Genomic DNA, 16,449 nt, shown 5'->3' with positions numbered 1-16,449 from the left:
TTAAAATACATGAAGACTTTAGAATAGTATCTGACACATAGTCAATGCTAGACAAATATTAACTATTATGGTGTTGTTATAAACTGTGTTCAGGAAAGGTTCCATTTGAGGTGAAACTTGAGGTATTAATATGCATGTACTAGATTTAAAACTGTGTGGGCATCCCAAATAGAACAGTGTTTGCAACATCAAGGGATGAGAAATATGCTTTGTTAAAGGCTTGCAAGAAGGATGACTTGAATGAAACGTGGAGGTTTATAAAAGAGGATGGCAGGTAATGCTGAAGGAGTAAAATGGGGCTAGATACTAAAGGGCCTTGTTTGCTATGTGTTAACGAGTTTGGACCATTGCACAGGTTATAGGAACCACTGAAAGAAATTAAGATTGACATGACCAAATTGTGATTTGGAAAGCCCAGTCTGTCTATTAAAAGGAACATACATTTTGGCAGAGTGTACTTGGCTAAAGAAGCGAACTAAAATAGGCATAGTGAGATTGGAAATCAGGGGATTTCAGAGAAGGAGATAGAGGGCAACTCAAGTTTTTAGCTTGAGCAACAGTGAAGTTAGGAGAAAGTTGAGGTGGTGAGTTCCCTTTTAGAGGATGTATTATAGACCAATGGTTAAGAATTCAGCCTTTGGATTCAGTTCAGTCTGCCTGGAACCATATCCAAGCTCTACCTCTTTTTAGGTCTTTGACTTTGGGCGAGTTACTTAGCTTCTCTGTGCATCAATTTTCTCATTTATAAAATGGGTATAGTAACACAATAACTCTCATGGGGTTGTTGTAAGGATTAAATAAGATGACATAAATAAAGCATTTAGCATGATGTCTAGCACATATTAAGTGTACTGTATATATTACCTTAAATTATTAATGACACACTAATGACACTAGAACATTACCAGTATTAGGTTTGAGGTGGGAAGATCCCCACCCAATAAGGACTAGCTGGCCACCATGTGAGTGGCATGGGACAGGAATTGGGTGGTGAGGAGCTTGGATAGGGTGAACAAAGTACCTGAGGTAGTCAGAAACTATGAGTTTTAAAGGAATGAGCAAGCCAGAATTCTTAGGTATAACTGTGGTCCAAAAATACCTGAGAGAACCAAATGAGACAGACAAAGCATAGTAAGTTATTCCTTGAAAAAATGTTTGGTAGTGCACTAGAAAACAAGTGTGAGAATGGAATCTCAGACAGAGGGAGCAGAAGGAGCAAAGGTTCAAATGCTTGAAATAATAATGCTTATCCATAGAATGATAAAGTTTGCATGAAGAGATGAGAATGAATGTTCAGTGTCTATGAACTTCCCCATTTTTCCCCTTTTATTGGACCTAGCTTACCCCATAAGGCAAACTACTGGAACACCAGCTTAGGTAAATGTAGATGGCTTGCTTTCCTCCCACTATCTTTGACCATCTCTACATTTACTTCTTTTCTTTTCTTTTCTTTTCTTTTCTTTTCTTTTCTTTTCTTTTTGTTTTTTTTTTTTATTGTGAACTTTAACATATATACATAACAGTGATAACTTTCAAAGTACGATTTCACAAATATTTAGCAGATTTCAAAGAATGTCATGGGTCACAGTTCCACAACTTCAGCCATTTCCATTATTGTAAAATATACATACAGAAAGGTGTCAACTCTGGATGTACAGCTCAACAAGCAGTTATGTAAGTAATTTCAAAAATTGTTGTGGATTACATTCCACAGTCTCAGTCCCTTCCCTATTATGCAATACAAGGTATATACAGAAAGGTGAAGACCTTCAAGGCACAATTCAACCAGTAGCTGTAGAGCAAACCCCAAAGGATGCTATAGGCTAGAGTTCCACCATTTCGTTTACCTCCTTCCAGCCCTTCCAAAACCCCAGCATCCAAATATATATATATAATTACATAAAAATTCAGTATTCATAGACCTTTGTTAAATCTTATCTCGTTTGTTGCTACCCCCTCCTCTCACTTAAACAAGTTAGGGTGCTCACTGCTTAAACATAGCTGAAGATGAAGAAAGAGATTAAGTGAGAAGAAGGGGTAGCAACAAACGAGATAAGATTTAACAAAGGTCTATGAATACTGAAACTTTGTATAAATTATATTTTTTTGGATGCTGGGGTGTTGGAATGACTGGAAGGAGGTAAATGACATGGTGGAACTGTAGTCTGTAGCATCCTTTGGAATTTGCTCTATTGCTACCCCTTCTGTATTAGTTAGCGTTCTCTAGGGAAACAGAATCAATGAGAGGTATCTATAAATATAAGATTTATAAAAGTGTCTCACACAACTGTGGGTATACATGAGTCAAAATTCCATAGTGCAGGCAGCAAACTGGCAACTCCAGTGAAGATGTTCAGTGAACTCCTCAGGCAACTTCTATGAATGTGTTCAGTGAACTCCTCAGGAAACAAACTGGCAACTTGGACAAACTCCTCAGGAAATGCTTCGTTGGTCATGCGAAGAAGAAGTGAAGTTCTCTATCTGTCTCGCTTAAGAGTCTTTATCCAGCTGACTGCATTCTTTCATTTTGGAAGACATGCCCTTTGTTGACATCATCAGTCACAGCTGCAGCCAGTTGACTGATGATTTTACAAACCAGCCTTCTGGTTTAGTAAGCAATGACAAATGTCCTTGCAGTAATGGTTAGGCCAGTGCTTGCTTGACCAAATACCTGGGCACCATCACCTGGCCAAGTTGCACATGAACCTAACCGTCACACCTTCCTCTAGCTTAATCTCTTCCTCCATCTTCAGGGGTATCTAGGCAGTGAGCACCCTAACTTGTTCATATTGAAAGGGGGTGTTGACAGTATGGGGAAGTGGGCTGCATCTGATTGTTAATCTTAAAGAGGCTGTTGCCTCTGGGTTTTAGGACTCGTCTGGTATAGGAACACTCTGGTGGATTTAAGTTTCTGAAAGATAAAACTGAGTGAACCTTTGATAGACTCTCAGGTAGGGACCTAGGTATTTGGGGACTGCTATTGGTAAGGGCATGGCAAACTGTGGCCATTTAGGATGTCTAGCTGGAGCTTGAATAAGAGAAACCTCCAGGATAGCCTCTTGACTCTATTTGGGATCTCTCAGCCACTGTGACCAAAGCTTGTTACCCTTCTCTTTTCCTCCTTTCAGTCAAGTAGACATTTTCAATCCCTCGCTGCCAGGGCCAGGCTCATTCCTGGATGTTATGTCCCACATCACCAGGGAGATTCATTCCCCTGGGAGCCATGTCCCTTTTGGGGGGTGGGGGTTAATTAATTTATTTGCTGAGTTGAGCTTAGAGAGAGAAAGGCCACATCTGAGCAACAAAAGAGGTTCCCTGGAGGTGCCTCTTAGGCATTATTATGGGAGGGTTCAGCCTCCTATTTACCACCCTAAATTTAACAGGGGCAAGCCTTACAGACAGGGCATGATTTATTAAGAAGTGGGTTCCTAACTTCACTTAATATATATTCTATCCTAGGATAAACAGTCAGTTTCTTAACAATATCTTCACTTAGTTGTACAATCATCATCACTCTCAACTTTAAACAGTTATCGTAACATAATACATCCCAGAGCTTTTATCAGCTGCAAATTATTCATCCCTAATATTGTAGAGTTGGCAAAATATTCCTATTAAATATATTCTTTAAAATGTAATGGGTAGTTTTTCCATACCGCTCTGTTGTTAACCTTCTGCACCAGTGTCATACCTTATCAGTATATCATGCTAACAATTATTTAGGTTTCTGGTGCTACTCTTTGGGTTACATGCCTTTAACAACCGTTTACAGACATGTTCGCCTTCAGTGCATCAATGATACTTATAATCCCATTAACGAACCTTAGTCACACCTGACCATTCCTATACCATTAAGATCACGTTCATTATCATATCTGTACATATTAGATTATCATTCCCCCTTCCCTAGCTTCTGACTATCTCTAGGTCCCCTGTATTCTACATAATAAGACACTTATTTTACATTTTTTTACATTTTTTTACAGAGTTCACATAAGTGGTAACATACAATATCTTTCCTTTTTTCTCTGGCTTCTTTCACTCAGCATTATGTCTTCAGGGTTCATCCACGTTGTCATATGTTTCATGACCTCGTTCCTTCTTACTGCTGTGTGCTATTCCACCATGTGTATACCACATTTTGTTTACCAACTCATCTGTTGAGGGACATGTGGATTGTTTCCATCTATTGGCATTTGTGAACAATGCTGCCATCTGTTTGTGTCACTGCTTTCAGATCTTCTGGGTATATACCGAGAAGATAAATTGCTAGATCATAGGGTAACTCGATATCTAGTTTTCTGAGGAACCACCAAACTGTCCTCCAGAGTGGCTGTACTATTATACAGTCCCACCAGCAATAAATAAGAGTTCCAATTTTTCCACATCCTCTCCAGAATTTGTAGTTTCCTGTTTGTTTAATGGCAGCCATTCTTATTGGTGTGAAATGGTATCTCATTGTGGTCTTGAGTTGCATCTCCCTAATAGCCACTGAAAATGAGCATTTTTTTCAAGTGTTTTTTTAGCCATTTGTATTTCCTCTTTGGAGAAATGTCTTTTCATATCTTTTGCCCATTTTATAATTGGGCTGTTTGTACTAGTGTTGTTGAGTTGTAGGATTTCTTTATGTATGCAAGGTATCAGTCTCTTCTCAGATACATGGTTTCCAAATATTTTCTCCCATTGAGTTGGCTGCCTCTTTAATTTTTGACAAATTCCTTTCAGGTACAGAAGCTTTTAAATTTGAGGAGTTCCTATTTTTCTGTTTTTTCTTTCATTGCTTGTCCTTTGGGTGTAAGGTTTAAGAAGTGACCTTCTAGTACTAGGTCTTGAAAATGTTTCCCTACATTATCTTCTAGGAGTTTTATGGTACTGTCTCTTATATTGAGGTCTTTGATCTACTTTGAGTTAATTTTTGTACAGGGTGTGAGTTAGGGGTCCTCTTTCATTCTTTTGGATACGGATATCCAATTCTCCAGCTCCATTTGTTGAAGAGACTCTTCTGCCCCAGTTCAGTGGATTTGGGGGCTTTTATCAAAAATCAGTCAACTGTAGATCTAGGGGTCTGTTTCCAAATTCTCAATTCTATTCCATTGATCAGTATGTCTATCTTTGTGCCAATACCATGCTGTTTTTACTACTGTGGCTTCACTATAAGCTTCAAAGTCAGGAAGTGTTAAGTCCTCCCACTTCGTTTTTCTTTTTTACAATGTTTTTAACAATTCAAGGCATCTTTCCCTTCCAAATAGATTTGATATCTAGCTTTTCCAAGTCTGCAAAGTAGGTTGTTGGAATTTTTATTGGAATTGCATTAAATCTATAGATCAATTTGGGTAGGATTGACATCTTAATGATGTTTAGCCTTCCTGTCCATGAACACAGAAAATCCTTCCATCTATTTAGGTTCCCTTTTATTTCTTTTAGTAAAGTTATGTAATTTTCTGTGTAGAGGTCTTTTACATCCTTGGTTAAATTTACTCCTATGTACTTGATTTTTTTCCATTGCTGTTGAGAATGGAATCTTTTTCTTGAGTGTCTCTTCAGTTAGGTCATTTCTAATGTATAGGAACATTACTGACTTTTGTGCATTAATCTTGTATCCCGCCACTTCGCTGAATTTATTAGCTCAGGTATCTGTGTTGTTAATTTCTCAGGGTTTTCCAAATATAAGATCATATCATCTGAAAATAATGACAGTTTTACTTCTTCCTTTCCAATGTCAATGGCTTTTATTTCTTTGTCTTGCCAAATGGCTCTGGCCAGAACTTCTAGCACAATGTTGAATAATAGTGGTGACAACAGGCATCCTTGTCTTGTTCCTGATCTTAAAGGGAAGGCTTTCCATCTCTCACCATTGAGTACTGTGCTCACTGTGGGTTTTCTTCATATATGCTCTTTATCATATTGAGGAAGTTTCCTTCAATTCTTCCCTTTTGAAGTGTTTTTATCAAAAAAGGATGCTGAATTTTGTCAAATGCTTTTTTCAGCATCTATTGAGATGATCATTTGATTTTTCCCTTTTGATTTGTTAATGTGTTGTCTTACATTGGTTGATTTTCTTATGTTAAACCACCCTTGCATGCCTGGGATGAACCCCACTTGGTCATGGTGTATGTTTTTTTAATGTGTCTTTGGATTTGATTTGCAGTATTTTGTTGAGAATTTTTGTATGTATATTCATTAGGGAGATTGGCCTTTAGTTTTCCTTTCTTTTAGCACCTCTATATGGTTTTGGTATTAGAGTGATGTTAGGTTCGTAAAATGAGTTAGATAGTGTTCCATTTTCTTCAGTTTTTTTTTTTTTTTTTTTTTTTTTAAGAAGAGTTTAAGTAGGGTTGGTATCATTTCTTTTTGGAAAATTTGGTAGAATTCCCTGTGAAGCCATCTGGCCCTGAACTTTTATTTGTAGGAAGCTTTTTGATGACTGGATCTCTTTGCTTGGGGTTGGTTTGTTGATGTCTTCTACTTCTTCTCTGGTCAGTCTAGGTTGTTCATGTGTTTCCAGGAAATTATCCATTTCCTCTAAATTATCTAGTTTGTTAACATACAGTTGTTCATAGTATCCTTTTATGATTTTTTAAATTCCTTCTGGATCTGCTGTAATGTCCCCCTCTCATTTATTATTTTGTTTATTTGGGTCTTCTCTCTTTTTGACTTTCTCAGTCTAGCTGAGGGTTTGTCAATCTTGTTGATCTTCTCAGAGAACCAACTTTTGGTTTTATTTATTTATTATTCTCCATATCATTTATTTCTGCTATAAGCCTTATTATTTTCTTCTACTTGCTTTGGGATTAGTTTGCTGTTCATTTTCTAGCTTCTTCAGTTGTTCCATTAGTTCTCTGACTTTAGCTCTTTCTTCCTTTTTAATGTATGCATTTAGAGCTGTAAATTTCTCCCTCAGTACCACCTTTGCTGCATCCCATAAGTTTTGATACGTTGTGTTCTTGTTTTCATTTGTCTCTAGATATTTAGCAATTTTTCTTGCAATTTCTTCTTTGACCCACTGATTGTTTAGGAATGTGTTGTTTAACCTCCAGATATCTGTGAATGTTGTAGATCTTTGATGGTTATTGACTTCTACTTGCATTCCGTTGTGGTCAGAGAATGTGCTTTGAATAATGTTACTCTTTTTAAATTTATTGAGGCTTGTTTTATGCTGCAGCATATGATCTATCCTGGAGAAAGTTCCTTGAGCACTAGAGGAGAATGTATATCTTGGTAATTTGGGATGTAATGCTCTTTGTATATCTGTTAACTCTAATTCGTTTATCACGTTGTTTAGATGCCCAGTTTCCTTATTGATCCTCCATTATTTTGGAAACATCTGTTGCTTCCTTCGTTATGCCAGTGTTTGTCTCATGTACTTTGGAGCACCTTGATTGGGTACATAAACATTTTTGATTGTTATTTCTTCTTGGTGAATTTTCCCTTTTATTAGTATATAGTGTCCTTCTTTGTCTCTTATGACATCCTTGCATTTAAAGTTTATTTTATCTGAAATTAGTATTGCTACCCCTGGTTTCTTTTGGCTGTAGTTTGCACGGAATAGTTTTTTCATCCTTTCACTTTTGGTTTCTTTGTGTCACTGGGTCTAAGATGAGTCTCTTGTAAACAACATATTGATGATTCATATTTTTTAATCCATTCTGCCAGTCTATATCTTTTAATGGGGGAGTTTAATCCATTCACATTCAGTGTTACTACTGTGAAGGAAGTTCTTGAATCAGCCATCTTATCCTTTGGTTTTTATTTGTCAGTTGTATTTTTTCTCCTCTCTCTCTCTTTATTTCCTTTAATATACCCTTACTAAAACTCTTAAGTTCTGTGCCCTTTTCCAGACTCCTCTCTCCTTTTTTTTTTTTTTTTTTTTTCCTGAGATGGTAGATCTCCCTTTAGAATTTCTTATAGGGCAGGTCTCTTATTAGTGAATTCTGTCAGCATTTTATTGTCTGTGAAAATTTTAAGATCTCTCTCAATTTTGAAGGAGAGCTTTGCTGGATAAAGAATTCTTGGTTGGCAATTTTTATCTTTCAGAATTTTGAGTATGTCATACCACTGCCTTCTCCCCTCTATGGTGGCTGCTGAGTAGTCATTACTTAGTCATGTTGTTTCCCTTGTATGTGGTGAATCACTTCTCCTTGGCTGCTTTCAGAACTTTCTCCTTCTCTTCAGCATTTTACAGTCTGATCAGAATATGTATCAGAGTGGGTTCATTTGGATTTATTCTATTTGGAGTTCGTTGGGTATCTCTGATTGGCATATTTATGTCGTTTAGAGGGGTTGGGAAGTTTTCCTCAAAAATGTCTTTGAACATTCTTCCTAGCCCTTTTCTCTTCGTTTCCCTGAGATCCATTTCAAATTTTTTTTTATTGTTTTTCAGCATTCATTCTTTTGTGCTTTCACTTTCCATCACCCTACCCTTGAGATCACTAATTTGTTCCTCTACCTCTTCCAATCTGGTGTTATGTGTCTCAAGAATATCTTTAATTTGATCAACAGTATCTTTTATCTCCATTAGATCTGCTATTTTTTTGTTGTTGTTGTTATTACTCTTTCAAAATCTTCTTCATGCTTTTCTAGAGTCCTCTTCATGTCTTTTATATCCTGAGCCATGATATTGATGTTTGTGTGTACTTCTTTGGTGAATTGTTCCAGCATCTGTGTCTTCTCTGGCTTTTTAATTTGGACATTTGGGTTATTCATATCTTCTGGTTTCTTCATATGCTTTATAATTTTCTGTTGTTTTTGGCTTCTTGGCATTTGCTTATCTTGATAGCATTCTTTTAGGATATAAGGATTATTTGAACATTTATCTATAATTTTACAGAGCTACAACTTGGTGGAATGCACTTTCACTGACATACCAGCAGATGGCACTCCTGAGCCACCTCTTACCCTATGCTCGTTCTCCCGGTTTCTTCTGTGTACTGAGTAGGGGTCCAAATCATGTGGAGGTCCAATCAGTGTACCAGTTTTTCATGTGCACTAGGGACTTCCAGCCCTGTGGGTAGGAAAAATGGCCTGTGCAGTTTGGCAGGGAGTCCTGGCCATTCCTGGGTCCACAATGGAGTACTCCGGGGCTGCAGAGCTACACATCTTACTTTCCAGTTCAGATGCCCTACAGTCCCTCTCTGCCATACGCCTAAAGTCCCTGGGATTGCGGGAGGGCTCCTGGCACTTCTGTGTGGCACCCCAGCCTGTAGGCTGTGCACACCATGGACTTCCATGGAGGAAGAATGGATACCATCACAAGCCTGCCAAGTCCCTAATTCCCTCAAGGAAGCTCTCAGCTGTGGGGCTGTGAAGGGTTGTCTCCCAGTCAGCTGCAAAGTTTGCTGCATGGGGCATGGAAAGTTACCCCCTTCCACGATCATCTGCTTGCTCCAATGGCCAGTTCCTGGCATGGGGGCTCTTGGCTGTGGGTCTGTGAAAAGTTATCACCCATGCCAGGTACTGAGGAGGGTTCCCAGGGTATAGAAGGCTACTCCCATGCTCGCCGTCAGCTGGCTCCAGCCACCCATTCCCTGGTGATGTTCCAGCCAAACACTTAAACTCGGTTTCTCCAAGTGCACACTCACTATGAATATAGAAGTCCCTGCCCAGGTGGTGGAACCCTGGAACTGCTGTTCTGGAGCACTTTCTGTCCTTTATCTACTATTTTTGATGAAAGAAAATTTTCTTCTTTCTCTCCTAATCTGCTGTCTTGGATCCCTGCCCCCCACCCCCAACTTCATTCTTTTCAAATGTCCAAGCTCTGTCTTCCTTTTTGTTTTCATATGGTCTTCTTCTTCAGTGTTGTGGGAAATTGTTATTTGCATGAGCATACTGGTGATTCACAGGCACTATATGTTCCCAGCTCTCTGTATCAGTTCTGGAGGGCAGAAGTCTGCTGTGGGTTTTGCTTGGTTAAAATCAAGGTGCCAGCAGGGCTGTGTTCCCTTGTAGAGACTCCAGGGAAGAATCCACTTCCTTGCCCTTTCCAGCTTCCCTACATTTACTTCTGTTGATCTTGATTGCCTTTTTTATTTGTTCTATTTGGATTTAGTAGCCCAACTCAAGACAGTTTGTTTTGGTACTTCTCAGCTGGCAGCCCCATGTGACCTTGCCTTTGCTAATTACTGTTTCAGGTATACACATCATAGCCACAGGCAACTCCGCATCAACCAAACTTTGACTAGAATAAAATTCTAACATTCTTCTCCCTCCACCTGAGAAAGGAGATCTGATGATAGTTCTCACACCAGTTCAAAGAGGAACTTGCATAGCAAGCTAAGGAACAAAGTCTTCATTCTGGTAGTGGTGGTTACGAGTAGTGGTGGTAGAGTATTTCTTTTCATTCTGTTAGTGTTGTCTTTCTCAGCACAGATGTTTTTAATTTTGATGAAGTTCAGTTCATCAATTTGATCTTTTATGGTTCATGCCTTTGGTGTTATATCTAAGAATCTTTGCCTAACCTAAGGCTGCAAAGATTTTCTTATGTGTTTTCTTCTATAAGTTTTATAGTTTTAGGTTTTACAATAAGATTTTTGGTCCATTTTGAGTTAAATTTTGTCTGAAGCACAAGATGAAGGTCAAGGCTTATTTTTTTTTGCATGTGGATGATGAATTGAAAAGACTGTTGGTTCTCCATTGAGCACCTTTGTTTAAAATCAGTTGTCCAGGCCCTTCCCTGATCAAGATGACAGAGTAAGACACCTCAGAGCTCACTGCCTCCACAGAAGCTTCGAACAACAAGCAAGAACTGGCTCCAGAAAAGAGTTAAAGTACTGCAGTAACAGGGCAAGCACCAAATCAATAAAAGTGGTTGGATCTTATGGTGCCCTGGCTGAACTCTTCTCCCCTCTCACTGGCTCAGTGCAGAGCCAGCCCATGCCCCCAGTGGGATCCCTGGTACTGGTTCCACAGGTAGCAGAGTAACCCTCATGCACTTAGTGGGAGCATGTGTGTCTGGCCCAGTCTATCTGGTGGTGGCCTGAGGGACTCGCTATCTCAGAACTTGCCCTGCATGTGGAAAGCAGCTCACAGAACTCTCCTACAAAATGCTGTGGAGAGAGTCATGTTCTGCTGCCTGGGGCTGGGACCATGAGTAAACTGTTTTAGAGAAGAGGAGACATCTGGAACTGTGTAAATGGGGGATTCCCAGTGCCTCCTGTACATACTGTAGACAAGTCACATGCACAGAAAGAATAGGGGTCCCATATGGTTTGTCCTGGAGCTATTTTCTAATCTCTTTGTGTGGATAAGCCCTGAAGGAGGACACTCACACAGGTCAATCTGCAAAGACTAGGAAAACTGTTTTCTTTTTCCCTTCTTCTTCTTAATTTTTTTTGCTAGCTCCTGGCATTCAAGAAAAGCACTGTCATAACACTAGCTGGATACAAGCTTAAGGAACAGACACTTCAGCCTAAATTCCAGTAATAGCACATTAAAATATCAAAATGTCCAGGTTTCAAAAAAGGTTAGAAAACATAGAAACAGGAAGTGATGGCTCAGGCAAAGGAGAAAATTAAAGCATTAGAAACTGTCAATGAGGAGGATCAGACCTGGGATGTACCAGAAAAAGACTTAAAAAAAAAAAAGATCCTATATATGTTCAAAGAGCTAAAGGAAAATGTGGACAAAGAGCTAAAGGAAATCAGGAAAACAATAGATGAAAGCAAAGAGAATATCAGTAGAGAGATGGATGTTATGGAAAGGAACCAGAGCTGAAGACCACAGTAACAAAAATTAAAAATTCCCTAGAGGGGCTCAACAACGGATTGGAGCTGGCGGGAGAAAGAATTAGTAAGCTTAAAGATAAGACATTTGACATCATTCATTCTGGATGACATCATTCATTCTGAGCAGAAGGAAAAAAGAATGAAGAAAAGTGAGCAGAACCTGAGGACTCTGTGGGGCCCCATCAAGTATACCAGTATACACATTGTGGGAGTCCCAGAAGGAAAAGAAAGAGAGACTATTTAAAAAAATAACCACTAAAAAATTCCCAAATTTAACCAGAGACTGGAAGAATATACATGTCCAGAGGCTTAACAACGCCAAACAGGAAAAAAAAACAAATATATCTATGCCATAGCATATTATAATCAAACTTTCAAATGCCAAAGATAGAGAATTCTGAAAGCCACAAGAGAGAAGCAACATATCACATACAAGGGAGCTTCAATAAGATAAAGTGCCTGTTTCTTATCAGAAACCACGTAGGCAAGAAGGCAGTGTGTGACATATTTAGAGTGCTAAAGGCAAAAAACTGACAACCAAAAATTCTGTATCCAACAAAACTGTCCTTCAAAAATGAGGATGAGATTAAGATATTAACATATATACAAAAGCTGAGGGAGTTTATCACCACTAGACTGGCCCTATGAGAGATACTAAAGAGAGTTCTGCGGGTGGAAAGAACAATGGACAATAGATCAAAGCTGCATGAAGAAATAAAGCTCTCCAGTAAGGGTAATGACATGGGTAAATATACATGCCAGTTCTATTATATTTTTGGTTTGTAACTATACTTTTTACTTCCTACAGGATCTAAAAGGCAACTGTAATTTGTTATAAGAGGTACATGAAGGTGGGGTGATAGCGGAGTATAGAAACATAGTTTGTGTATATTATTGAAGTTAAGTTGATATCAAAGCAAACAAGATTGTCACAAATTCAGGATATTAAATTTAAGCCCCATGGAAACTACAAAGATAATATTGGAGAATATGCAAGCTCATAGAGATAGAAATTAGAATATAGGTTGCCAGGGGTGAGGGGTAGGAACAAGGGGGAGTTAACGAATATTGAGTATAAGGTTTCTTTTGAGGGAGATGGCAAAGTTTTAGTAATGGAAGATGTGGTGGTGTGGAGCTGTATGTAACTCAGGAAAAACATGTTCTTAAACTTAATCAATTCCTGTAGCTATGAACCCTTTGTAAGTAGGACTTTTTGATGAGGTTACTTCAGTTAAGGTGTGTCCCACCTCAGTCAGGATGGATCTTAATCCTTTTACTGGAGTCCTTTATAAGAAGAATGACATTCAGACATATAGAAAAACCATGGGAAGTAAGAAGCTGAAATTTAGCAGAACTCAGAAGAGAACTGAGAAGCCAGGAGAGGCTGCCATGTACATTGCCATGTGATAGAGGAGCCAAGGTCCAAGTATTGCTAGTAGTCAACCCCAGAAAGCCACAGTGTTTGGGGAGAAAGCATTGCCTTGATGATGCCTTGATTTGGACTTTTTCCTGGCCTCAGAACTGTGACCCATGAAATTCCCAACGTTTAAGCCATCCTTTTGTATGGTATTTGCTTGAGCAACTAAGGAAACTGAAACAAAAGGTGTTGAGACTACTATAACATAGTGAATGTGATCAACCCCACTGAATGTTATGGTTGGAAGCGGTTGAGATGGGAAATTTTAGGTTGTGTATATATTACCATAATAAAAAAAAGGGGGCAACTAAAAAGACAGTTTCAAGTAAAGGCAGTACATGATCCTGGATGAGCTCAAACAAGGGAGGAGAGAAGACTTAAAACAACATTACTGGGACATATGGAAAAAATTGAATAGAGGTTATAAGCTTTTATCAATTTAAAATATCTTGAACTTGGTGTCTGCACTTAAGGTGGATATGTAAGTGAATATCCTTTTTCTTAATACTATACGTGGCAATATTAAGGGTTCAAAGAGAATGATGTATACAACCTACATTCAAGTGTTCAGAAAATATCTTGATAGACAGTTAGATGGATTGATAGAATGATGGATAGATAGCTAGAATTATATAGCATAAGTGGAAAAATGTTAAAATTGGTGGATCTGTATGTATCTAGGGGGGTAGGGGTATGCTGGAGTTCTCTGTATGGGGTTTGTATTATTTTGTAACTGTTCCATAAGTTTGAAAATATTTCAGAGTAAAAAGTTTTTTAAAAAATCGGTTCTCCATATATGTGTGGATCTGTTTATGAGATCTATTCTGTTCCACTGATATCCTTGTCTATCTGAGACCACTACTCACTCCACTATTTTGATTACTGTAGCTTTATAATAAATCTTAAGATAATTAGCCTTCCAAATTTTTTCTTCTTTTTCACAGTTGTTTTGGCTATCCTAGGTCCTTTGTGCTTCCATGTGAATTTTAGAATCAGCTTGTCAAGTTCTATAAGAAAGTGTCTGCGATTTTGATAGGCATTCAGCTAAATCTATTGCTCAATTTGTGGTAGAATTCACATCCTATGATACTGAGTCTTCTGACCAATGAAAATTATATCTCTCCACTGATGTATTTCTTCTTTAATTTCTCTCAGCAATATTTTGTAGTTTTTAGTATAAAGGTAAAATTTCTAACCTCTGCATAAGTTTCACCACAAATTCAAAGCTGAGATTTTAACTCAGGCAGTCTTGTTTCAGTATCTGTGTTATCTCTTACCCAACAAAGACATTTGCAAAAAATAAAAATTAATAATTCTGTTCTTCTTAACACAGAAACAAAAATCCTAAATAAAATAATAGCAGATGGAATCCAGGAATGAGTATGCCCATGTATGTGCATGTATCTGTGTGCTTATGTACACCACATGGTCATCTTCCTATAGGATTCATCCCAGCAATGGAAGGATATTTTAGCATTAGAAAATCTATTCATTTATAATAACTGCATTAACACATTGAGGGGGGGAGAACCTGTGATAATCTCAACTGAAGTTGAGAAGGCATTTGATAAAATTCAGTACTTGTTCATGGTAAAACTTCTTAGCAAGCATTTAGTAAATGAAAACTTCCTCAAATTAATTAATGGTGTTTGCAAAAATCCACAACAGTCATATGTAATTGCAAATTTTAAAAGCATTTTCTTGAAAGGAACAATCCAACATTGTATTAAAGGTTCAAATCGACATAGTAAGACAAGAAAAAGAAATAAAAGTTCTGAGCATTGAACAAAAAATGTCAAAATGCTATTTGTAGACAATGTGATTGCTTGTCTAAAAATTTTAAGAAAATTAACAAATTATTGGAACAAATAATAGAGGTCATCAGGGTTGCTGGGTTCAGTAAACACAAACATAAATAATTTGTGATCCTGTATACCAGGAAAATAAATTAGAACATATAATTTTAGAAAGGCACCATTAGAAATAGCAACAGAAACTTCAGATACCTAGGAATGAGTCTAACAAAAGATGTGCAAGCTGTTTATGGAGAAAATGATCAAATTATTGAGTGCATAAAAGAAAACCTAGAAAAATGGAAAAATATAGCAAATTTACAAATTGGAAAATGCAATATGGTAAACATGTCAGTTTTCCCACAAATGAATGGGTATGTTCAATATAATACTGTTCTGGTTTGGTAATGCTGCTGTTATGCAAAAATGCCAGAAATGGATTGGCTTTTTTAAAGGGGGTTTATTTGGTTACGAATTTAGAGTTCTAAGGCCATAAAACTGTCCAAACTAAGACATCAACAAGAGGATACCTTTACTGAAGAAAGGCTAGTGGTGTCCGGAACACTTTTCGGCTGAGAAGGCAGAAGGCTGACATCTTCTGTGCCTTTGCTCCCGGTTTGCATTTCAAAATGGCATCTGCTGGTCCTTTGCTCCCAGGTTGTTTCAAAACAGCTTTCTCCAAAATATCATCTTTGCTTCTTTCTCCCAGGGTGTTTCTCTCTAAGCGTCTAGGGGACCACTCTTAGTTCTCTGGGGCAAACTCTGGGCTTCATCTCTTAGCTTAGCATCTCCAAAGGTCCTTCTGTCTGCGTCTCCAAGCGTTTCTAAGTGTCAGCAAGAATCTGGGTCTATGTCAGCTCTATTTAAAGCACTCCAGTAAACTAATCAAGACCCACTCTGAATGGGCGGGGTCTACATCTCCATGGAAATAATCAAACTTTTCCACCTAATCAAGAATAATACGTCTGCCCCCACAAGATTTCATTAAAGAAATGGCTTTTGGAACATAATATATCCAAACCAGCAAAAAATACCAAAGTTTTGACAATATTTATTATAAATACCTTATTATGCTACATTGGCAAATAGATCGATCGATCGGTGGAATAAAGTAGAGAGCACAGAAATACAACTACACATCCAAGAACACTTGTTATATGAAAGGACTTAGTTGGCTTAGGTGCATTTAGAAGGCTTGTTCTTAAACTGTAAGAGGATGTGTTGAAACTGGTGATTCATCTTATTTTGAGAAGCAGTGGAAACTAAAGGTTTAGCATAGGTTATATCAAATCATAACTAGTGTATTTCTAGTATTTAATTGAATATTACTCTGAACTATAGTTGGTTTTTCTCTTTGTTTCAGATCAGAGACTAAATGAAGTTCTTAGGCGGTATCAAATGGAAAATTTTTCCAAATATTCATCTGAACAGGTATGTAAATTACTTAAGTTATAATGAACTAGGTTCAAATTTAAGTGTACATATATCAACATAAATATGAATGCAAAACAAATTCAAT

At 37.8% G+C, this 16,449-nt stretch overlaps 1 protein-coding gene across 1 annotated transcript in view; it reads left to right on the top strand.

The window, feature by feature from the left end:
* SCLT1 (sodium channel and clathrin linker 1) overlaps nucleotides 1–16,449 on the top strand; it is a 278,459-nt gene that overhangs the window by 1,064 nt on the left and 260,946 nt on the right. The window contains exon 2 of the mRNA XM_037830653.1: nucleotides 16,294–16,361. Within this exon, the coding sequence (XP_037686581.1) occupies nucleotides 16,294–16,361 (68 nt within the window). The remainder of the gene's footprint in view (nucleotides 1–16,293; nucleotides 16,362–16,449) is intronic.

The sequence above is a fragment of the Choloepus didactylus genome, chromosome 3 (genome assembly GCF_015220235.1).
Source record: "Choloepus didactylus isolate mChoDid1 chromosome 3, mChoDid1.pri, whole genome shotgun sequence".
Taxonomy (NCBI): Eukaryota; Metazoa; Chordata; class Mammalia; order Pilosa; family Megalonychidae; genus Choloepus; species Choloepus didactylus.
The sequence above is the reverse complement of the archived record's forward strand: the minus strand, read 5'-3'. Positions and strand labels throughout refer to the sequence as shown.